The sequence below is a fragment of the Procambarus clarkii genome, chromosome 18, assembly GCF_040958095.1.
Source record: "Procambarus clarkii isolate CNS0578487 chromosome 18, FALCON_Pclarkii_2.0, whole genome shotgun sequence".
NCBI lineage: Eukaryota > Metazoa > Arthropoda > Malacostraca > Decapoda > Cambaridae > Procambarus > Procambarus clarkii.
In genome coordinates, this window is record NC_091167.1 from 31,486,878 (window position 1) to 31,512,583 (window position 25,706).

The 25,706-nt window shown below is 41.9% G+C and overlaps 1 protein-coding gene across 1 annotated transcript; it reads left to right on the forward strand.

Annotated features, from left to right (window-relative positions):
• The first annotated feature begins 1,109 nt into the window (after positions 1-1,109).
• On the forward strand, positions 1,110-24,678 carry LOC123754373 (carbohydrate sulfotransferase 1). The gene is made up of 8 exons (XM_045736728.2): positions 1,110-1,195; positions 4,270-4,444; positions 7,312-7,460; positions 14,701-14,889; positions 16,887-17,039; positions 18,625-18,770; positions 21,944-22,096; positions 23,111-24,678. Exons 2-8 carry the CDS (start codon positions 4,324-4,326, stop codon positions 23,268-23,270), a joined length of 1,071 nt encoding a protein of 356 aa, XP_045592684.2. The 5' UTR covers positions 1,110-1,195; positions 4,270-4,323; the 3' UTR covers positions 23,271-24,678.
• The last annotated feature ends 1,028 nt before the right edge of the window (positions 24,679-25,706 follow it).

Sequence of the window (25,706 nt, forward strand, 5' to 3'; positions counted from 1 at the left end):
TCCTCCTAAGGTTTCCCAGCGTCAAGAAAACGGCCAATATAAAGTATCCTTTCCTTACCTACCAGAGGACCCAAAACAGAAAACGGGACAGTACGTCACTTTAGCGAGCCGCTTCCAATGTCTACTACGACAATTTTTGGCCTTATGCAACGCATATGAGCGCAATGCGACGTTCTTTGTAAGAGGACAGGTTGCCATGCCGGCCCTTGACAGCTGTCAATAGTGTACCGAAACAGAGCCCGACCCGCCAACCTTCGACTTCATCTTCTCATTAACATACAGTATATTTGTATACGTAAAAGTGTAAATAAATTATTATTCGTTTATTGAGTTATTTGTATAATTTTTGTATTATATAATGATGAAGCTAAAACTATTTGTGTTTATTTTATGTATGTATTTCTTTTACTATTTATGGTACTAGATGGAGGGGGGGGGGGTACCAGGGTGTCTCTCCCCCCTACTCTCCACCCCTCTTCACCTTTCTCCTCCTCTTCCCCAGTATCTTCTTACTCTTCCTCATGTCTCTAGCCTCTCTCTTACTTCTCTCTGGTCTCTTCCTAGCGTCGTAAGTTACGGATCTTTCAACCTTCCTTCATTCCCAGTTCAAAGTAGTTCTCGGACGAGCCTCGTTGTCAATGTCTGCATCATCTCAAAGTTTTCTTATATATCGCTTGAGATGAGGCACGTACTGCACGACGTGGCTGCGTGATCTAGGACACGTCTCACGTACGTGATGTACAGTGTTTCTGTGTGCATTCATAATAAGGCTAACGAAGGACATTCTAATGCTTGCCAGTTTCGCATGTGCCGCTGATGTAAATCAGTTCCTGTGTTCCTCTTGGTGTTATATACCATTTCCCAGGTCTCTACTTCCCGTTTCTCCTACCTCTACCCCCCCCCTTCCCCTTTCCATTTACCTGTTCCTTCACTTTTACTTCCATTCCTTCTTCCTTCCCATAGCTCTCCTCTTCCTTTATATTACCCCACTTTTCCGCCTTTTCCACCACGACACCAGTTTCCCTTAATTCCTGGTCTCTCCCTCCCCAACACCTGTCACAGATAAACATGCTAAGTACCACCAACACCTGCCTACATCTGTGTGTGTTGGGTCAGTCAGGAGTCACCCATGAGTCTTGACACGTCCCCCGAGGCTCTGTCTACCTCAACCAACAGAAACCAAAACAGGTGAAAGGTAGGACAGCAACAACAGGAAAAACCGTTGTAAGAGTAACGTTGAGTGACGGTAACAGAAAACAGATGTAAGAGTAACGACACATATATATAGAGAGAGATAACGGTGACAGAAAACAGATTCTGTGATAACGGCAGTGACACCAAGAAGGCAAAACAACGGGTGTAAGAGTAATTAGGTCAACAGTGGAAGTTACTGCCGCTCACAGTGACTGCTGATCACAGTAACTGTTGATCACAGTAACTGTTGGTCCCAATAACTGTTGATCACAGTAACTGTTGATCACAGTAACTTTTGATCACAGTAACTGTTGATCACAGTAACAGTTGACGTCAACAACAACAAGAGTGTTCCCACTGTTAACCCCAAACGGTTACCCCCCCCCCCCCCAATACTAACAACAGAACATCAGCAGTGTAACGGCAGTAATGGCAACGGTATCAACAAACAGCATACAAGCTAGTCAGTACAACAGGTGCGAACTGAGACTGCAGACGGGTAGGAACAGGTTAAGGAAGAGGCAAACCTTATTAAGCTCTGCGAAAGGGTACATCCCTACTCATTGCCTCCCCCACGACCACCTTAAATCCCCTCCCCCCCCCCCTCCCTTCTATCCCACCTCCTCTTCCCCATCCCCCCCTAATCCCAACCAGGGTGGGACGATAGCAGGATGCAACTGGTTAGTTGGTGACCTAGACCAAGCAATATCCTCATCCCAAATCTCTAGAATACCACTGGGGGTAGAAATAGCTTAAGCTACTCTATCCCTTTGAGACGTATTCATTTCTTGTCTCAATAAACATACTTGAACTTGAAAACACACACACACACGTGTATGTATTAAATAATTCTGCGTTGGACTACAAAGGTTTAGGTGGGAATATCTCAGAATGTTTGGTAATATGTTTGTTGTTTGTGATGTGTGTCTATGTATGTATGTATTAACACGATGTACTGAACGGGGTGAGAATAGCTTGAGCTACCTTATCCCCTTGTGTGTATTTTACCTCAATAAACTTATTTCAATTTCAATTTCAGGTGGGAATATTTTATTGGTAGAAATATTAGAGGAAAAATTTTATTATTACCAAGCGGGCTGGAACAATGCTTTTTTTTATTGCATAATCAATGTAGATGTGATAATATTCAGTTGTTTATTGATTTATATCTTTTACAACTAATTTTGTTGAAATTTTGGTGTATCATTGATATATTCTCGTTTCATTTAAACGATTTTTGTTTGTTTTAATCTAGAAAAATAATGATTTCCTCATGGCAGCTGTAAACCTTTCTCTTGTGAGTTAGATAATTGTTATCAGGTGTAAATCTTGGCTGTGTTGTGTCGGCGTCACTATCTACATACAAACATTAAGTTCCCGAGAAGCGACGATGTTGGCTACCTCCCTCCCCCCCCCCCCCCCTGGCGGCCACCGGTGTGCTGTGTTGTGGTGAAGTTTACGACCGCCAGACCTAGACGCGCGTGATCTGCGTGTGCGCGCGCGCGTGATGTTGTCACCTGGTATACGAACGTCAGACCTAGACGATGTTGTCACCTGGGATACAAACATGAGATCAAGGATGTGTTGAAGATGAGTGGAGTGGCGGTCCGTCTAATTACCACAAGCTACCACAAACTACACAAACTTCAGAAAGCTTCCTGGCAATACGTTAGTAATAAATAAATATGATATATTTACTCATTATAATGTTGGTGCTGAATGTACAACACGAAAAAACATAATTTTAATCTGAAAAAGTATCTTTTTATAAAGAAATTAGACGAAAATAAAAAGCTGGTGACGCCAAATCAAGTCGACGATCCAAGCTTCGGTTAGGTTAGGTTAGGTTTGGTTAAGTTAGGTTAGGTTAGGTTAGGTTAGGTTAGGATAGGTTAGGATAGGTTAGGTTAGGTTAGGTTAGGTCAGCCTAACTTAATATATCATATTTATTCATTACTAACGTATTGCCAGGAAGCTTTCTGAAGTTTGTGTAGTTTGTGGTAGCTTGTGGTAATTAGACGGACCCTGGAGTGGAGAATTGAAGGGAGAGGGGGTGAAAAGGTGGGGCAGCAGGTGTTCCTCTCTAAAGCTTACTGGATATTAATTTAAAATAATTGCACCTAGACTTGTGAATGTGTGTGTGTGTGTGTGTACTCACCTAGTTGTACTCACCTAGTTGTGTTTGCGGGGGTTGAGCTCTGGCTCTTTGGTCCCGCCTCTCAACCGTCAATCAACAGGTGTACAGATTCCTGAGGCTATCGAGCTCTGTCATATCTACACTTGAAACTGTGTATGGAGTCAGCCTCCATCACAACATCCCCTAATGCATTCCATTTGTCAACCACTCTGACGCTAAAAAAGTTCTTTCTAATATCTCTGTGGCTCATTTGGGCACTCAGTTTCCACCTGTGTCCCCTTGTGCGTGTTCCCCTTGTCTTAAATAGACTGTCTTTATCTACCCTATCAATGTGTGTGTGTGTGTGTGTGTGTGTGTGTGTGTGTGTGTGTGTGTGTGTGTGTGTGTGTGTGTGTGTGTGTGTGTGTGTGTGTGTGTGTGTGTGCGCGTGTCGGAACACACCCACGCCCGTCAGAACACGGGCGTAGAGCGCCAGAACACGAGCGTAGAGCGCAAGCAGGCGAGAGTCCTCTCTCTACCTCCCTGACTCTTGAGCTGGTCTTGTCTGTCGAGATAACTTGGCAAATTAGAACACACGAAAGACAGAGAAGCACCTAAGAAAACAGACCAAGGACGTAAAGCACTCTCAAAACAGAAAAAAGGCTCAGGACAGTGCAGAACTCAAGGTTTGAAGAGAAACACTAATTAAAAAGAGTACACACTTAAGAAAGAGCACATATTGAGGGGAGAAAACAAACTCAAGTAAGTGAACACAAATGACAGAACACACTAAAATAATGCACTCAAGAAACAGCACACACACACACACACTCAAGGGCAAACAGTCAAGTAAGTGAGTGAGAGGGAGAGAGAGCATGCGATCAAGAGTGAGAAGACACTCGAGTGAGACAACGCACTCAAGAAAGCGAACTAACACTAAATAACCAATCTGATTCCAGAGTGCGGTCCGAGGCCTCAAACCCGTCAATCACGAAAGAGATCACAGACAAGAAATGAGTTCCAAGCGGCGCATATCTCGCATGCTGAAGAAGCCCGCGGTGAGGGCAGGGATCCTGATGATTCTGGTCATCCTTGGAAACATTTTCTATAAGGTTTTTTCGGCCCTTAACCTAGGTAAGTCGAAGTTTTATTATTATTATTATTTTCTACCACAGACGTGGCTCACATATTTAAAATGCTAATCAGCATATATATACATTTTTGTATATGTCCTTTATGGACATAGTGTTAAGGATCTGTTAGATATCATGTAGTTCAGTGATTTATTGAGCACTCGAACACAGAAGGTGACTGTGGTGCTTTTACAATGGTAACCTACGTACATAAGTGCATACATTCACGTCTGGCATACATAAATATTGTCATACATGTGGGGTTATGTTCTTTTATACATAATGTGATTAATGTGCGTTTATAAAGATGAAATGCAATTCTGACCAATTTACACATATACACATTCATATATATATATATATATATATATATATATATATATATATATATATATATATATATATATATATATATATATATATATATATATATTCACAACTGAAAACTCACCCCAGAAGTGACTCGAACCCATACTCCCAGAAGCAACGCAACTGGTATGTACAAGACGCCTTAATCCACTTGACCATCACGACCGGACATAATGAGGTGATAGCCGAGGCTATTTGAACCACCCACCGCCGGCACTCGGATAGTAATCTTGGGCATAGCATTATGCCCAAGATTACTATCCGAGTGCCGGCGGTGGGGTGGTTCAAATAGCCTCGGCTATCACCTCATTATGTCCGGTCGTGATGGTCAAGTGGATTAAGGCGTCTTGTACATACCAGTTGCGTTGCTTCTGGGAGTATGGGTTCGAGTCACTTCTGGGGTGTGAGTTTTCAGTTGCATATTGTCCTGGGGACCATTCAGGCTTGTTCGCATATATATATATATATATATATATATATATATATATATATATATATATATATATATATATATATATATATATATATTCACATCCATATATATATTTACGTCTCTCTTACTTTGACAAGGTAAGATAGCTGCTATAGAAATTATTGTGTTGAGAGAATCAGTTGGAACAATGAGGTGATTAGAAACAGTGATCAGGGTACTCCCAGCGGCGCACCTTACCCCTGTACCACAACATGGCATACGTTTTACAACCTGGGATGCCACTGAAAGCTGAAGCCAGTCCCAGGTTTCTAAATCATGTTCTTATATTTGCCAGCGTCCCATGTGCTGCCGATGTTATCCAGTTTATGTGTGCCTCTAGTGTGTGTGTGTGTCGGAATCCACCCCCAAATTTGTCTCTCTTGCAGATTACTTCATGTTATTGATATTTTGTCACAGATTCGGTCCTCTTCAGAGGCTTCACCATGCTCGTTCTGATTTCTTTCTCCATCACTTTACGTGGAATACTTGTCTATGACACTCATCTGTAGTTGAACTCCTCCTGTCTGTCCCTTTTAAGAATATTATGATTTTGTTTGCCTTTTCCAGACTAATGTGAGATTCGCTGCCTCGAGTGTTGTATAAAAATTAGATAATAGATGTCACAATAGGTGACAAAGTGGTGATAGTGGTAGCAATGGTGGTAGTAGCGGTGGTGGTATTTACCTGTGTCTAAGGGGGGGGGGAGGTCTAATTCTTTATGCTCTGTCAACCAGCCCTGTTGTACCTTTTGCATCACAATTGAACTATTCTGATGTTCAAATTCTTTGTCGAATCTGGTTTTAAAGTTGTGAATGGAAGTGGGTTCCACAACTTCTCTATTTAGTGCATTCTACTTGTTAGCCTCCCTTACTGGGTGCGAGTATTTCCTGCTCCCACCTGTGACCTCTTATTCTACTGTCTCTCAGATTTAAGGATATCCTTGTCCAGTTATGGTGCTAGTGGTAGTGATGGTGGTAGTAGTGATGGTGGTAGTGGTGGTGGTGTTAGTAGTAGTGGTGGTGATAATAGTGGTGGAGGTAGTAGTGGTGGTGATAGTAGTGGTGGTGATAGTCAACCCGTTCTCGCAAATTCGTAAAGTCAATATTGACTTATTAACTACGTGCATAGGTGATATACTAAACATAATAGATACCCTTAAAAATATTCATAGAAAACACCGACCTTACCTAACCTTGTTAGTATCTTAAGATAAGCACCTTATTGCTTCGTAATTACAATTATTACCTAACCTATACCTATTATAGGTTAGGTAATAATTGTAATTACGAAGCAATAAGATGCTTATCTTAAGATACTAACAAGGTTAGGTAAGGTCGGTGTTTTCTATGAATCTTTTTAAGGGTATCTATTATGTTAAGTATGTCATCTATGCACATATTTAATAAGTCAATATTGACTTATTAAATTTGCGAGAACGGGTTGGATAGTGATGGTGGTGGCAGTGGTAATGGTGGTGATGATAGTAGTGGTAATAGTAGTAGTAGTAGTGGTGGTATTTGTGGTGGTTGTAATAGTGGTGATTGTAGTAGTGGTAATGGTGATGGTAGTAGTGGTGGTGGTAGTAGTGGTGGTGGAGGTGATGATGACAAAGAGAACACCGATTAGATCATGGGATAGGCAGTCTCACGAGAGACCAAAAATACACAGCTAGAGAAATGATAAATGAGAAAGAGATGGAACCGACTGAAGGACAAGAAAAGAAGGTCAAAAAACAAATCCAGATAGGAGAAGAAAACAAACAGATGATTCACGGAAAGACCAGGACAAAAACAAATCAAGAAAGGCCGCCACATGGAGTGAAAAACGGCAAAGTAGCTGCCTTGAAAAGTACAGCATTTGCCTTGAGCTCAAGGCAGAAAGTCTGCCTTTTAAGCTAGCTAAAACCAGGGAAGAAATTGAAAGCAATGAAAAGTAAATTAATGGAAAGGGAGTAAAGTATCAACGGTACAAGAAAAAATTGATCGAAGCAAAAAAAAACGCCTTTTACACCAAGTTATATTCTCCAGATAAAGACGAACCAGAAGCGAAGGTGAGCCCAGGTCGTCACCTGGCCAAGCGGGAGCCGGGTAGTGGCCCTGACCCTGCCAGAGAGGAAGGCGCCTACCACGGTTTCCACGCCGTCAGTGAGACTAGAGACGGGAAGCCTATAGTGAAGGTAGGTGTACTCACCTAGTTGTACTCACCTAGTTGTGCTTGCGGGGGTTGAGCTCTGGCTCTTTGGTCCCGTCAATCAACAGGTGTACAGGTTCCTGGGCCTATTAGGTTCTATCATATCTACACTTGAAACTGTGTATGGAGTCAGCCTCCACCACATCACTTCCTAATGCATTCCATTAGTTGGCTACTCTAACACTGACAAATTCTTTCTAATGTATATGTAGCTCATTTGGGTCCTTAATTACCACCTGTGTCCCCAGTGCAAGTCTCACTCGTGCTATATAGCCTGTCTTTACTTCCCCTACCAATTCCCATGATTTTTTTTATGTGGCAATCATGTCCTTCCTAACTCTTCAGTCTTCCAGCGACATGAGGTTCAGTTCCCGTAGCTTTTCCTCGTAAGTCATACCTCGTAGTTCGGGAACTTGTCTGTTGGTATACTTTTGAACCTTCGACAAATTCCTCTTGTGTTTGACTAGATATGGACTCCACACTGGAGCGGCATTCTTCACGATTGGTCTGACATATGTAATCATATGATTGATCACCCTTACATGCTTCTCCAACTTACGCACTAGTCTCTTATGGGGCACTGTGTCAATAGCTTTCTGACAACCCAGAATTATGCAGTCTGTCCAATATTTGCTTCTTTACTTCCTGGATAAAACCATGTGTTCCTCCCTTGTATTTAATTATATTCCTTTTTGGATCGGGGACAGACTTTTCACAGCATCCTGAAATTTCTGGCTGACGCAGCCCATCATGTCTTAAACAGCCTTTTCTCTCAGTTTTGTTACACACGGCCTTTCTATTAGGAAATTTCTCATCGCCTAATTTCCCCTTGGGTATGCCAGGCTTTTACACTCCGGGTTTGACCAGCTTGTCTGACAGTCGCGTGTTACAATTAGCCGACAAAAGATATATTAGGATAGATAGGGATTATCAATTTTACAAAGGCCTATAACAAATAGGGTTATATATACAGGCGTAGAGGAGTTATCTATCGGGCAGGACGAGGTATCAATAGAATGATAATATACCACAAATGTGAGATAGAGATGGTTCTCATCGAGTGCTAGTGTGAACTTTTAGGCAAATTGTGTAGTGTTCGTGTTCCTGTATTTTAGGCTACAGGACATTCCCCCCCCCCCCATTGTGCATATATGCCTATTTCATCTTTTGAGGTATTCCACTTCCTTTCTTGGCGCGTGTCCATTTCCTCTCTCCTGCATGCTCATTTCATCTCTTCGTATATTGCCCATTTGCTCTCTTATTGTATGCCCATTTGCGCTCTTGTTTTTATTCCCATTTCTTCACTTGTATTCCCACCTCAAAATTTCCAGTTTTCTCTCCCGCTAGCCTACCTGCAGTTTCATTTCTTGGAATGCCAACGAGGTGGTATGTACGGTGTACATGCACTCTGTGTCCGGTGTACACGCACTTTGTGTCCAAAGTACACGCACTTTGTGTCCAAAGTACACGCACTTTGTGTCCAAAGGACATGCACTTTGTGTCCAAAGTACACGCACTTTGTGTCCAAAGTACACGCACTTTGTGTCCAAAGTACACGCACTTTGTGTCCAGAGTACACGCACTCTGTGTCCGGTGTACACGCACTTTGTGTCCAAAGTACACGCACTTTGTGTCCAAAGTACACGCACTTTGTGTCCAGAGTACACGCACTTTGTGTCCAAAGTACACGCACTTTGTGTCCGGTGTACACGCACTTTGTGTCCAAAGTACACGCACTTTGTGTCCAGAGTACACGCACTTTGTGTCCGGTGTACACGCACTTTGTGTCCAAAGTACACGCACTTTGTGTCCGGTGTACATGCACTTTGTATGTTGCTCTCCTTTGTTCGGTCCATATGCAGAGTGTCAGTACACACTGTTCTGTATTTCGTGTTCACTTGGACACTTACTCAGTTGACTTATGAATGACACACAGTTTGTGGCGGCTCTTGGTGGGTCCTCAACATTGGTCGGCTGTTTTGAGGAAATCTTCTCTTACCGTATCTCAAAGTGAATTATCACAATATTAAACAGGAGCACACAGCAGCAAAAAGGAGCACACAACAGCAAACAGGAACACACACCAGCAAACAGGACCACACAACATCAAACAGGAGCACACAACAGCAAACAGGAGCACACAACAGCAAACAGCAGCACACAACAGCGCACAGCAGCAAACAGGAGCGCACACCAGCAAACAGGAGCACACAACAGCAAACAGGAGCGCACAATAGCAAACACCAGCACACAACAGCAAACAGAAGCAAACAGGAGCGCACAGCAGCACACAACAGCAAACAGGAGCACGCAACAGCAGCACACAACAGCAAACAGAAGCAAACATCAGCAAACAGGAGCACACAACAGCAAACAGAAGCAAACGTCAGCAAACAGGAGCACACAATAGCAAACAGGAGCTAAAAAAAACATTCAAACACGAACAAACACACACTGATAAGAAAATATTTAAGGTTGATTAGCTATTCCTGCGTGATAACAACAACACCAACCACTCGAACTCCATAAAATCATCAATGTAAACATCGAACATAAACCATACCCTCCCCTGAAAACTTGGTACGTACTGAAAACCGCCTTCAGTACCAACGGGTGGAGAGAATGCCCCGCTCCCTAGGTTGCGGGGCATAGGCTACCTGGGTGGGTAGCCTCGTCCAACGGGAGCTCCCCTGAGAATAGCAGCCGGCCGGGCTCACTATACCTGTTACGGCCACGGCGAGGTGAGGTCACTCGCAGCTGATAATCAGAAATACAAACCTCCTCACCCTTCATGTTCGTAATATTACCCTCTCTTTCCTTCCCCCATTTCCCTATCCCGGCTCACCGGCCCACCACACACCATTACATAAGAGGCAACATAGGAAAAACTGAGCTTACAAGGAGGGTAAAAATAGCCTAAGCTACTCTATCCCTTTGAGATGCACAGTATTATCTCAATAAACTTAATTTAAGGTGTTCTTTCTATAGCGTAATAGTTATAGAAAGAGGATCAAATGAGAAATGGCTGAAAGAGTTAGGTTCTGGCGCAGTGAACGACGCGAGGGTTTGAGAGAGAGAGGTCCATAAGCTAGGCACCCCACAAGGAGGAGTACTTAGTCCTACCTTGTTTAATGTTCTAATTAATGCTTTACTAAAATCAATCCCAACTAGTCCTGCAAACATCACTATCAGCTATGCAGATGACATCCTTGTGCATACTAAAACCCACCGCGAAATGCAAACAGTCTTAAATTGTATACATAATAGAGGAAATAGAGGGAATACAGAGAACATATACGGCACGCATAGACGCAATAAAGCACCTAAATTATTGGGATCGTCTCAAAGCCCTCCAAATGTACTCACTAGAAAGAAGACGAGAGAGATATAAAATAATATACACCTGGAAGATACTGGAGGGCCAAGTACCAAATCTACACAGTAAAATAACAACGTACTGGAGTGAACGACATGGAAGAAAATGTAGAATAGAACCAATGAAGAGCAGAGGTGCCATAGGCACAATCAGAGAACACTGTATAAACATCAGAGGTCCGCGGTTGTTCAACGTCCTCCCAGCAAGCATAAGAAATATTGCCGGAACAACCGTGGACATTTTCAAGAGGAAACTAGATTTATTCCTCCAAGGAGTGCCGGACCAACCGGGCTGTGGTGGGTATGTGGGCCTGCGGGCCGCTCCAAGCAACAGCCTGGTGGACCAAACTCTCACAAGTCGAGCCTGGCCTCGGGCCGGGCTTGGGGAGTAGAAGAACTCCCAGAACCCCATCAACCAGGTAACCAGGTATACAGCTTGTGAGAGCCTTGGTCTTGTAATCAACGCTGCTAAAACTAAGGTATTTAACAGACAAATTGGCAACCGCAAAAGTGGACCACGAAAACTTAAGATAGACAACATACCAATAGACTATGTCTCTTCTTTCAAATACCTTGGTGTCTCTGTCCCTTGTACCTCAACTGCAGTCAATAAGTTACATCAACAATGTAGAGACAGACTCAAGGCTCTCAGAACTGTAGTGGGGTACAGCCCGAAATATGGTGTTAATATTAGAATAGCAAGAATGATGTATTTAGCGTATATAAGGTCTCTGATAGACTATCATGCACCAGCTTTGGTCCTGCAGAATGGCAAAAGTATTGATAGACTGGAAAAAATGCAAAATGAAGCACTCAGAATTATACTTGGCTGTCCTATAACTACCAAAGTTCTCAACATGCGGAAAGAATTAAATATACTTAGCATTCGAGATAGAATATTTGAAATTAATCTTATGATGGGACTAAAGCTGCTGCGTGATAACAAAAACAACATTGTGTCAGTAGCACTGTTAGAACACATACGAAATGGAACTAGCGAGTCTAAATGAATTCAAAGCACTGCCACTCATATTAAAATGATGGGACTGCACGATGTATATACAGATGAAAGAGTACAGCACTTCCTTCCACCCTGGCAGATAGTACCTTTTGACATCCTGACCCCTGCATATCCCACCAAGAAACTAATCACAAGCAACCCTCATGCTCAGCTTGCTGCTAAATTAAGCACCATAGAACACATTCACAATATACAAGCTAAAAACAACATTGCACAGACCATGTACACTGACGGATCACTCAATACAGCTACAGGGAGGGAAGGAAGTGCTGTTATTGCTCATCAGCCCGATGGCAGCACAATTCAAAGAAATATCCGAATTAGTAACTGGGCGTCCACAATGCAAGCCGAGTTGGTAGCGATACTGGTAGCACTCGAAATTATTGACAACACTGAAGTAGACAGCTTAATTATTTCTGACTCCCTATCCTCACTACGAGCAATAAACAGTTTGCAATCAAGTAATAACGTGCTTGTCTTGGAAGCTAGACGTAGATATGTAAGAATACTTAGCAAGAGGGTAAATATAAAAATGTTGTGGATTCCTTCTCACATTGGCATGCAGGAACATGACAAAGTTGACGCCCTTGCTAAGGCTGCAGTAAATAAAGACAGTATTGAATGGAATCTTGAGTTATCAAATAGGTCCCTTAAAAGTGTCATTAGACGAGAACTCCTAGATGGATTTGAAGAAAGTAGAACAGTGCAAACTGGAACTAGTAGGTTCATTGTTCATCACAATGAAATGTGTGAAGTAAAACATGTGAATGGGGCAAGTAACAAAGTCAGTAGACTAACAGATGTTGTCACAGCTCGTATAAGACTTGGCTACAAGTATCTCTGGCAGTTCGGCTTGTATAGGGATCTAGATGAAGTAAAGTGTAAAGTGTGTGGACAAAGACAGGGGCATACACTCGAACACTATCTCTTGGATTGTTGTAAAATTGAGCCTTTTAGAGATAAATCTAAGCTCACTCTGTATGATATGGCAACCTATCTCATTACCATGGATAAATTACCTGAAATCCTTGCACTGTATCCACATTTCGCTTCCAGTAGATGAACGACATATGAGATTCAGAAACAAGTAGTGTATTGTGAGGACTAATAATAAACAGAAGCTCCCCTATGACTCTGTAATATCCCCATTGGCCAAACTATTATGTATTAACGACAAGACCTACCATTAATGTATGATGACTTACTGTAAATATGTAGCTCTTGTAATAGCACTTTCTCTGTAACTAGCTGACATTGTATCTATAAGGTGTGAAGGATTGAAGAAATTGTTTATGTAATAATCTAAGATGAGGTCTGATAAAGACCTTTTGTGCCCTCTGTAATGCTTTTGCGCTACCGCTCACAGGATGTGTATGGGGTGCACAATAAACTAGCCGCCTTCGGCGGCAACAATCAAATCAAAAGGTCCATAAGCTTCTAGGACAGGGGTAAAAATGTCGATCCATTTTTTGTTTAGAGACTGTAGTGTCCCACTAGTGACTGTCAACACTGTCTTATTAGTGACGGTCTGTTGACTGTTTAACTAGTGACAGTCTTTTGCCTCTTTGTTTCAGTCTCTTGACTGTCTCATAATCAATATATTTAACAAAATTTGTTACATTACTTTAACGACCAAATATAATAAAAATTATAATAATAATAATAATTATTATAATAATAATGCTAACAAAAGAAAAGTTGATTTTGCGAAAACAATATTAAATTCAAGTAAATAAACAAATGCAAAACACAGCAGATTAATAGGTCCCAAGGAATACGACAGGTTTTCAGATAATTTTGTCCAGCTTATCCTTATCAAGGTGGATGCCAGCAAAACAACCCTGTCCTCTCGCATAGCACATCGTATTTTGGCGCAAAAGTCGCCAACGTCAGAGTAACATGAACCCCAAAAATCATAACGACTCGCCAAATTGACGTCGTGCCCCATTTTTTCCTATTCGTGAACCACAGTTAGAATGGGTTCAGGCAATTTAGATCATCATTTTAGTGACGTTGTGGACGTTCCACAGGACGGACGGGCTGCTTGAGAATATGTCCGTTGTTGCTAATGATATTTTTTTTTTTAATTATTTCTGTCGAAATTGCTAAGAACGTTTCTGTAAACATTTAAATGTTGCTGTAAATGTTTCTTCATCCTGTCAATACTGACTCATCCCCTTGGGTAGGATTCTCTGCACAGGTGAAGCCTGCCTGTTTTCTGTGTGTGTGTTTAATATTTGTATTTACTATTTGTGTCTGCAGAATTGAGCTATTAGCTCTTGGACTCCGCATTTCTAAACAATCTATTTTTACTCTATCATATCTACTTCACATATTTCTCTCTAACACACACACACACACATTCCCAGTTAGCAGCTGTCTAACTCCCAGGTACCTGTTTACTGCTAGGTAAACAGAGGCATCAGGGTGAAAGAAACTCTGCCTATTTGTTTCCGCCTCGGCCTGGAATCGAACTCGGGTCATTTGTGCTGTGTGTTTCAACTCTGTTTTTATGCAAAGTCCGTTTGTGAGGTGTGTGTGTGTAAACTTAATAGTTTCCCCTTGTTTTTCAAACGTTTTATCCCGATAATTCCCCTTCCTTTCCCCTTATTTGTGTAATCATATTGTTCCTTGTTGGCATTATTATTACATTTGAAATGCCTATTACAAGTTTCATGTATTTATGTACTCGAGAGTGGATACGGAGCTCAAATGTTTCCAACAGCACGACAGTAACAAAGGTCTCGTAATACTAGCATTAACATACTAGTCATTCCGGCCGCCACCTTCGGCTGTCTGGTTCAACTAACGCGGCCTCTTGCCCCCACAGGTGCTCCTGCTGACCAACCCTCGATCAGGCTCGTCTTACACCGGGGAGCTGCTGACTTCGAGAGGGGACGCCATATACATGTTCGAGCCCCTCTACGTGTGGAGGAAGTTCCTGGGCGCTGGGGCGGACCCTAGATACGAAGCCGATTCAGCCAAGGTGCTTGGGGATCTGTTGGACTGCCGCCCGGAGGTGAGGCGGGTTCGTGTAAAGTTGTTGCTCACCATAAAGTTGTTTCATCTCTAAAGTGAATTTGCTGGTAGGTCAGTAATTTATTGTGGTGACCTTAATATGACTCCCGTGGTAAATCGTGTCTAGGACCCGAGAAACAAGTCTATGCTAAACTAAGCCAGCCTAAACCTAATGTAGCCTAACGTAACCTTGCATAATCTCCGCCACGTACCGACCTATCTGCCATCCCTCTTCGCGCAGAGTTTGGTCACGCTAATCACTGCTGCTGCTGGTTCCCAGTTCTAAAAGATGTCTGCGTTATTAAAACATTAAGGTAACGAAGAGGAGCCTCAAAAGTCTTACGTTCATAGTTGACAACAACGGGTATATTGACCCACTCCTTCAGTGCCATGGTATAACCTCAGATATAATGAAGGTAGAAATTGTCCTGACTACGCTATACTTTTAGCATGTATTATATCTCAACAAATTTTCTTAAACTTGAACCTCAGATATTTATCCTCGATAACTACTCTCTTATTAAGGGAAATGTACGATACTAATGAGTCAAATATTTCACCACAAAGTAGGGCACGAGACAATAGACTCAAATGAGATAAGTTTATATTCAAAACTAACTTTGGTATATATTGATTTAGGGAGCAAGTTACCGGATAACATATTAGAGGTCTGATCGCTGCATTGTGTCAGGCGAGGATCGGATATGTATGTGTGACAGAGCAGTTACAGCCTCGCTCCTGTGCCAGGTAAGTCCACTACGGGCTCACCATAGCCCGTGCTACTTGAAACTTAAGGTTCCGAGTAGCTGAATCTAAAACAACAAAAAACGAATGTGTGTGTGTGTGTGTTTGAGTGGATGTGTGTGAATGCTGTCTCGTGTGGCCCAAGAGGGAAGCCGGTCGGCCGAGCGGACAGCACGCTGGACTTGTGATCCTGTGGTCCTGGGTTCTACCCCAGGCGCCGGCGAGAAACAATGGGCAGAGTTTCTTTCACCCTATGCCCCTGTTACCTAGCAGTAAAATAGATACCTGGGTGTTAGTCAGCTGCATCTCAAAAAACCGCAGAAGAGAAAAGTAATTGTTCTTTGTGATTTATCTACTATTTTCGTGCGTTGTTTCTCAAATCATTGACGGTCCTCTACCGTATAGTCATACCGGCTTAGCGCTGCCCTCCGGGTAATTATCTTACCTTTCCTCCCTAATCTAGGCCACTAAGATGATCCCCTGAGCACCCCCCAGTTCAACCATCTCTAATCCAGTGGTCTCCCAACATCTTATCTCATCGCCCAATATAGGAAACATTTCTGACCCCGACCCTCTCCCCCCCCCATAACAAAATTACGACTCATGGCAGTGTATAAAAATAAGATTAAACGACAAACGAATTATTTTATCTGAAATGGGATTATGAATAATACCTTCACTCATTGTTATTATTATTAATATTTTTCATGTCATTGTCATTCTTCCCATATCCCCATATCCCCTTAGCGGACAGCACACTGGACTTGTGATCCTGTGGTCCCGGGTTCGATCTCGGGCGCCGGCGAGAAACAATGGGCAGAGTTTCTTTCATCCTATGCCCCTGTTACCTAGCAGTAAAATAGGTACCTGGGTGTTAGTCAGCTGTCACGGGCTGCTTCCTGGGGGTGGAGGCCTGGTCGAGGACCGGGCCGCGGGGACACTAATCATCTCAAGATAACTCAAGATAAGATCTCCCACTTCCTTCTCTCTCTCTCTCTCTCTCTCTCTCTCTCTCTCTCTCTCTCTCTCTCTCTCTCTCTCTCTCTCTCTCTCTCTCTCTCTCTCTCTCTCTCTCTCTCTCTCTCTCTCTCTCTCTCTCTCTCTCTCTCTCTCTCTCTCTCTCTCTCTCTCTCTCTCTCTCTCTCTCTCTCTCTCTCTCTCTCATTAATCTACTACTACCACGTGTGTTTTGCCTTAGGCCACTGTTTTTTAGTTTCGAACCACAAAATTATGATTTTTGTTCTCGTGTTTCAGGTCCTCCGCAGGTGGAGAATGCTTTCCGTCTTCCGGAAAAGGCCCAGGGGCGCCCGTCACTTCTGCCGTGACGCTCAGCTACGTGTGGTGAAGACCATCAGGGCCAAGGCGCACTTCGTCAAGCCCTGGATCATCAACAGGCCGGATATCAAGGTGCAAAAGAGACGAAGTTAGAAATGCAGTATAGGACATCATGCATTTATGGACCATCAGAAATGACTCATTTATTGCCAGAGATCAAACATTCATTTCTCGTAGAATATATGCAGCGTCGAACCTGGTGCCCGCTGTCCAAGATCAATTATTGAACGAGAATGCTTGCAATATATGTAGTGTTGAAATCTGAAGGCGTTCCAGAGACATCCATCTATTGAGAAACCCCGAGATATCTGGAAGAGTTGAAATATGACAGTAAAGAATTCAACAGCAGAACAATGCAATCAATTTGTTTTAAGAGCTATATTCTAGGATTTGCAAAAGGGAATACCACATACCAGATACCATAATTATAATCAAGAGAAATTGCTAAGTCAGTATGATAATATTTCAAATCAAATCAAAATCTTAATTCATCTATGAATGTAAAGTTATTACTGACTTAGTTAACATACAAATTCCAGTATAACAGTTAGATAACAAAGTAATTCCAGTTACAGTAACTGAATAGCACCAAAACATTATCATTCCACAAGGATATGCGCACACTGAGAGCTGGGTTCTGCTTCTCGGTGTAGATACACTCAGTATTAACCCTGTCCATGGAGAACAGAAGATGTATATATGCTCGTTAGCATTGTAAATGTGTGGCCACGTCTGTGGTAGAAAATAATAATAATAATAATAAACTCAGTATACTTGCTGGCGATGAGTCACAATAACGTGGCTAAAGTATGTTGACCAGACCACACACTAGAAGGTGAAGACAATCGACTTGAGAATGGTCCAGGACGGACCGAAACGTTGTCGTCCCTTCACCTTCTAGTGTGTGGTCTGGTCAGTATACTTGCTGATTGGTTAGTTAGCAATTTGGGTGACCTTAACGAACACATGAATCTGGTAGTCCATCCAGTAAGCATATAGAAGACAATCTCTCCTCCCCATTATTTATCGCGAAGAACCATCAATAGCTTATAAAGCATATGGATTGAATTATCTATCAATAAAGAAACTTAAATGTAAACTGTAGTCCAAGATACACTGAGGCTCATCAAGCGAGTGGCTCCACGGCATACTTAACGTACCAATTAACAATATACAGTTAGCATGTGAAATTAGCTGATCGAATTAGTTGGTACAATATTTGTTTTGATTCCACGTGATCGTTAGGGTACGTTTCCGCGGAACGTATGCTCTTCAGATGTCATGGTTCGCAGTAGCTTGACCTGGTATTATGGACCATTGTCCAGGCATAAATGTAGAGTGACCAGCTGTAGCCTATCTGGACTTGCTATAGCCTAGAACCCTAGATTATATTCTAATATAAACCAACCATGGCCTGTTATAGTCGAGTTTATCCTAGCATAACCTTAGCTTAATTCGACTTGATATACCTAGCTTATCCTAGCATAAACCTGGCTTGGCTTGCTATAGTACAGTTCATTGACCCTACCTACTAGTCAATCTTTTCCTAACACAAACTTAGCTTGATCTGTGCTATCTTTGATTACCACGACAATAACTTGCTCTGTGCTATCCTTGCTTATTACCACGACCATAACCTAACTACATCCCCGGCCAGGTGGTTCACCTGGTGAGGGACCCTCGCGGTGTGATGAACTCCTTGAAGAATGGAGGAAACCTCTGGACTGACAACAACCGCAATGCTTCTCTCCTGTGTGACGCCATCAACAAAAATATTCAGCTGGAGGATCTGGGTCCTACAAGGTACGAGACGGTGATGGGGGGCAGGATGGTGATGGGGCAAGGGTGGTAACAGACTGTCCGTCCGTCTCTCTCTCTCTCTCTCTCTCTCTCTCTCTCTCTCTCTCTCTCTCTCTCTCTCTCTCTCTCTCTCTCTCTCTCTCTCTCTCTCTCTCTCTCTCTCTCTCTCTCTCTCTCTCTCTCTCTCTCTCTCTCTCTCTCTCTCTCTCTCTCTCTCTCTCTCCATCCCCCATGTTTTGCGTGTTCGTTCTCATACTCTACCGGTATCCGCTCACAAACTCAATTTACGTTAATGCTTTCCACCCCCCGCGCTGCGCCCAACATGAAATTAAATTCCCGTTATAATTTCACATTCTATTTTGAAAGGGATTTTCGATATTGTCTACTAACTTTAACTCTTGCTAGCTAAAAACTATTTATTTACGGACCGTTTGAGCCGTAACAGGGTATTAATTTATTTTCTGTTCTTTTTCCTGGGTCATATAAACAATGCGGAACCATTCATTTTCGCTAGTCACCCATGAAACAACGTAAAACCTTTCAGAGAAAACCATTTTCCGCCATAAAATCATAGAAAATGGTCCTAAAGACTAATGGTCATCATCTTTAGGAAGCGAGTTTCCTCAAAGCTTTCGTTTCTTATAAACTTTATTTACTATGTTTTTGTGTGTGTTTTACTGTAAGGGTTTTACTACCCGCAATGTACTTACACATATACAGAAGCACGCCCTTTGTTGTGCCGAAAATTGGTGAAATGTAGCACGAAATGACATTTGGTTTTTCAATGGGATTTATTTTATCTATCATGCGTGTGTGTTCTGTATACAAATTTAGCCACCAGCCCTTAGTTGGAGAGAGATTTGGCAGTTTAAACGAATTTTGATACATAAACTTCAGCAGTATTTATTTCCAGGAAGATTTGTTGTCAATACTGTGATGTACATATGCCTCTCTGTGGCATATGCACATCACAGTATTATATATATATATATATATATATATATATATATATATATATATATATATATATATATATATATATATATATATATATATATATATATATAATCTTTGGACAACACCCACCAGTGGGACTGGTGGGTGTTGTCCAAAGATTATTTAATCTTCACTTGTGGTTTATGCAAGTATAGGCTTATATATATATATATATATATATATATATATATATATATATATATATATATATATATATATATATATATATATATATATATATATATATATATATATATATATATGTAGAGGGGTACCCGGCGATGCTCGGGTCTGTTTGTCTCCTGTGTCTATCTTTACCAACCTATCTCTTCGTCCTCCCTCCTTATCCTGATCCCTTCCAAATGCGTTATAATCATAATGGCTTGGCGCTTTCTCCTGATAGTTCCCTTCCATTCATCCTCCCCTCAATAAAGCACTATAACAAGTGTAGGAGTCACACATGCAGTGCTTTTCCTCTCCCATTTTTTATTAATACATGAGGTACATCTGCATATGGTACCCTAGACTATATGAAGTGGAGTACAGTGTGTCAAAAAAAAGCTAACTAGATGATGCTAAAAAATCCCCATCACACAGGATGGTTAGTCATACAGAGGCACGTGATAGGCAGTCTGCACTGGCAGACTCCGGATGCATTTTGAGGATATCATCAACACAATTTTCTTTCAATTTGTTTCTTTCCTGTAACATCTCTACGGTAATCACAGAACATATTTCAAACTTGGCTGCATGAAAGACTGCGTGCAAAATGGCCTGGAGAAGTTTATAATTCCTAATATATCTTAAAGCATTTAACTTAGGCAAACCCCAACTAATCTATGTCAGTCCCGTAACCTTGACTTTTCCACTTGTAAATTTGGGTGAGGCTATCCACAAGCATCTGGCCTCCAACTTTGGACAGAAAGACAGACGTTCTCTCACATATAGTACAGATATAACAGCCTTCCTTGTAGATGTTATTAAATTCGACCAAAAAATTTAGATTCTAGCACAAATATTCTTCATATTTCACGAGTTCTTCACATGGGAAGAAAGTTGACACATTAACTCTACCAAGTTTATTTTGCAATCTTATTGAGCCTGGCGCGTCACCGAAGGACTCCTTTCACTGAATTTCTCTTTAACATCTACAGAAGTAGAGAAGTGGATACAAGTAACAAGTTTTACATCTTATGCACACCATGGATTGACGAGGGAAGGAGTGAGGTGCAATGCAGGCGAAGTAGGCTGGGGGGCAGAAGGTGTAGGGCAAGATGGGAATTATGTCTAGGCTCTTGGTGCCTTCTTTGATAATTACTTACTAACTGTCTAGGCTTTCAGGTAACCCGTCCTCCTAATAGAACAAAGCATTTTGACGTATACTTTATTTAAGGCCCAAAAATCATCGTACAAGAAAATTGTAGCGGCTCGCGAAATTGACATAATGTCCCGTTTTCTGTTTTGGGTCCTCTGCTAGGTTAGGATATAGGGCACTTAATACGACAGTGTCTTGACGTTGGGAAACGTTAGTAGGACGGGCTGCTTCAGGATGGTAAGGTCTACACTAGTTTATAATTGCCGTTGATAGTTGGATGAGTGTTTGTTTTATGAAGTGGTTCGTCCAACTCTAAACATTTATAGTCGTTGTGTCTATAAATGGTCTTTTTGTGTGTAGAGACGACGTGAACCTTGATAATGCCTTGTTTTTCTGTACCTTGACAGGCGTCTTGAAAGAGATATTATTTAGCAAATATTTTGAGATCGTTAGGTATGAGTCCCCAAGCGGACATGTAAAGACAGAGAGTACATCCCATGCTGAGGGTATACTCCATGTTGGGAGTATCCTCCATGCTGAGGGTATACTCCATATTGGGAGTATCGATACTCCATGCTGAGGGTATACTCCATATTGGGAGTATCCTCCATGCTGAGGGTATACTCCACGTTGGGAGTATCCTCCATGCTGAGGGTATACTCCATATTGGGAGTATCGATACTCCATGCTGAGGGTATACTCCATATTGGGAGTATCCTCCATGCTGAGGGTATACTCCATATTGGAAGTATCCTCCATGTTGAGGGTATACTCCATATTGGGAGTATCCTCCATGCTAAGGGTATATACTCCCAGCAATAATTTATACATATTATAAATCAGCGAGTACGCATCTTTTTGTTAGATACCTGCGTGTCCGATACGAAGACCTGGTGGACCATCCCGAGGAGGAGACGAGACGCATCTACTCATTCATGGGCGTCAATGTTGACGCCAAGGTGATGGCCTACCTGAAGCGGCACACTGGCCGAGAGGACCCACAGGGTGTGGACCAGAGGTGGGTGAAGGGAGGATGTTCTATCTCTCTCCTGGGGCAGTGAGACAATAGTGGTACAGAGGGAGAACTGCCTTGAGATAAAATGGGTACCAGGGAACTGCAGTGTGACAATAAAGGAACGAGGGAACTGTGAGATACAAGGTGATACAGGGATACTGTACTGTACAATAGGGATACAGGGGGGAAACTAGTGTAGTGATGCATTGGTGGTACATAAGAAATGGTACAATGAGGTAAGTGTGGTTTAAGTCAGCTGATATTGTGGGAGACAAAGATGGTATGTGAGACAGATGGTACTGGTGTGTGAGACAGATGGTACAATGGTACTGGTGTGTGAGACAGATGGTACAATGGTACTGGTGTGGTGTGTGAGACAGATGGTACAATGGTACTGGCGTGGTGTGTGAGACAGATGGTACAATGGTACTGATGGGATGTGTGAGACAGATGGTACAATGGTACTGGTGGGGTGTGTGACACAGATGGTACACTGGTACTGGTGGGGTGTGTGAAACAGATGGTACAATGGTACTGGTGTGGTGTGTGTGACAGATAGTACACTGGTACTGGTGTGGGGTGTGAGACAGATGGTACACTGGTACTGGTGTGGGGTGTGAGACAGATGGTACACTGGTACTGGTGTGGGGTGTGCCAGATGATAGACAGTGAAGTGTGATGCGATAGTGGTATCATTCCTGTATAGTGGTTCTCGTGTTGGTTTTAACTAGTTGTTGCAAGACGAGCTGTTCCGTATGCGACAAAGTTAAATATGGTTACCTAGTGTTGCCTGGGAACACTCTGACACACGGGGCCCCAACATCACTCCTCACACCTTGGATAAGCAAAACAAACCCCCATTCAAATGTCTTATTATTTACGAACCTTTAATGTTATAATTTAATGATGATAACCCAAATTTAGTGCATTTCATCAAGTATGTGACCGGGGTCTCTAGAATTAGGAAAAATACGTGTTTCCAGGAAAAAAACAGTAATGGATTTGGTTTCCAAGCAGGTATCTTAATACGTACCGAGACGTCAGCTTCCGACACGACCACTGGAAAGCGAAGCTGAACCCTGATGTTCGTCAACACGTGGAGGACGTGTGTTCTGATGTCATGCAGAAGCTCAACTACCAGCCTGTCCTCGTCACAATCCGTCCTCATAAACGATGACCAAACGCTAGTGAATCCAGCCACCAAACACACACAAACACCTCCTCCCTTCCTCTGTATGAACGAAAAACACTTTACACGCAACTCACAACTGATGACGTAGGTATTTTCCTCGAATTCCTCGTTCACGTTCTCTGTTCGAATCGCACCTCTCTGACTGCTTCATCCACGTACTGCAAACGCCCTAGATTTCCTACAGAACCTAACAACGTAACTTAAGTTAGGCCTAACTATTCAACACATTCCGGTACATAATTATACCAGGGGGGGAGGGTGGGGGGATACCCAGCGTTGTCCAAGTCTTTCTGTCTGTCTCCCTTCTCTCTTTGTATGTATAGATCTCTATCATTACCTATCTCTATCTCTACATATATCTCTCTATCTAGCCATCTCTCCATTTGGCTGTCTTTATAACCCTCTCTTCGTCCTCCTGCGCAGCACATCACAGAAACAAATATATGTGATTTGATTTTCAGTGTTGTAACTGCAACTCTCCGTCATATAGAAGCAATTGTATTGTAACAATCACAGCTTTTTGTTAAATAGATCTTCTTACAATTACAATCCCAGCTTATTATTAAACAGATTTTCCCCAAAACAACCATTCCTGATGAACACAGATGAACAGCGAGGCATGTGTTTAATGCATTAGTGAGCCACGAACCCTACCCACCGCCGCCCACGGGGGTGGACATGGGAGGGGGGGGGTGTATAATAGACAGCAGTACCCAGGAATCATAAAGCCATTAGAAGGCCTGAAGGCTGTGTATAGGATCCTGTTACTTGAAGTGTAACTAATTTAGCGACCATTTACAGGGAGAGGCGACCTGAGTAACCCTCTGTACATTCCTGACACTTGTCACAGGTCTGCATGTGTTGGCCAAAGAACATTTCTGCGAGTTGGTAATTGGTTAGTCAATTTGAATTGACTAACAAATTGAGTCAATTTGAATTGACTAACCCATTACCTGGAATTGTCTAAATTATAATTATACCCAATTATCTAAAATCTTCATATATCACATTGATGAATTCTTCTGGCATTCTAATAACATCAGGTTCCATTCCTCAACTGGAACAGCCATAACTGGCTGTTCCAGTTGAGGATACTAGGTTATAGGGTTAGATAGATATCCTGAGAGAGGACACGAGTAGCCTAGACTTAGCCTGTGGGCTACAGGTAAGTGTACAGAGTGTGGGAGAGTAGATTTTAAGACTAAGGGTAGAGGAGATAGCCTCATGTACGAGACTACGCTTATGTAAGAATACTTTGTTCTCTGTTCCCGTTCATTACCTGTTATTTGCCTGATTGTGGTAGAGATTTTAGTGATAGGATGCTTTGCAAGTTATTACTGTGTGTTTAAATACACTCACAATAGTGATTTTAAAATATATATATTAATCTCTACTTTCAATTTCTATCTCCAATTATTTCATTTGTCTGGTATTATATATTTAGCTAATTTTAATACTTGATAATTTGCCTTGTTGCCATATTCTAATTTAATTATATAAAGTAACTGACTCCCCGCCCCTCGATTTACAATAATAATATCAATAAAATAGACTGTATTTATATAACCAGATTCGCGGAGAAACGATCGAGCGATTCTGATCTGGATCTCCAATAACCAGTTCTAATCAGCGATCCACTCAGTTAAACAAGTGAATTTACAGTGACTGTGTACTGAGGAAGTGACATGAGATGAACTTGATATAAAGTGAGACTGAAAGGGGAGCGAAGTAGCTTTCAGTTTTTCAGTTCAATGGATAGGGGTTTAATTAATGAGTCAAGATTCAAAGACGCTGAATGCTGAAAACTAATTAAATGAAATATATATGGGATTTAGAATTTGTTCATGGAATTCGGGCAGAAAAGTTTGCTGTAATAGCGTTTGTTGGGTACAAATGGCATTCCATTCATAACCCAGTATTACAGTACACATATCTATGGCAATAAATGAATGTAAAAGTTATATTTGGAAAATCACGCACCACAAACATATTCACCGAGAGCAGGCAATATAACCAGACATTTTTAGAAAATTTACAAAATTTATAAAAATTAAATATTGCACCGCTTTATTGTTGTAGCAAAAATATGTAAACATACATACACACACACACGTCTAGTCATGTATAAAACTAAACTGGAGAAGGTTCAAAGGTTTGCCACCAGACTAGTACCCCGAACTGAGAGGTATGAGCTACGAGGAAATACTATGGGAATTAAACCTCACATCGCTGGAAGACAGAAGAGTTAGAGGAACATGATCACCACATAAAAGATTCAAAAGGAGAATCATCTATAGGGTAGATAAATAAGACAAGGGGCAAACGCACTAGGGGAGAGGTGGAAATTGAGTGCCAAAAGGAGCCATAGAGACATTAGAAAAAATAATTTAGTATCAGAGTAGTTGACAAATGGAATGCTTT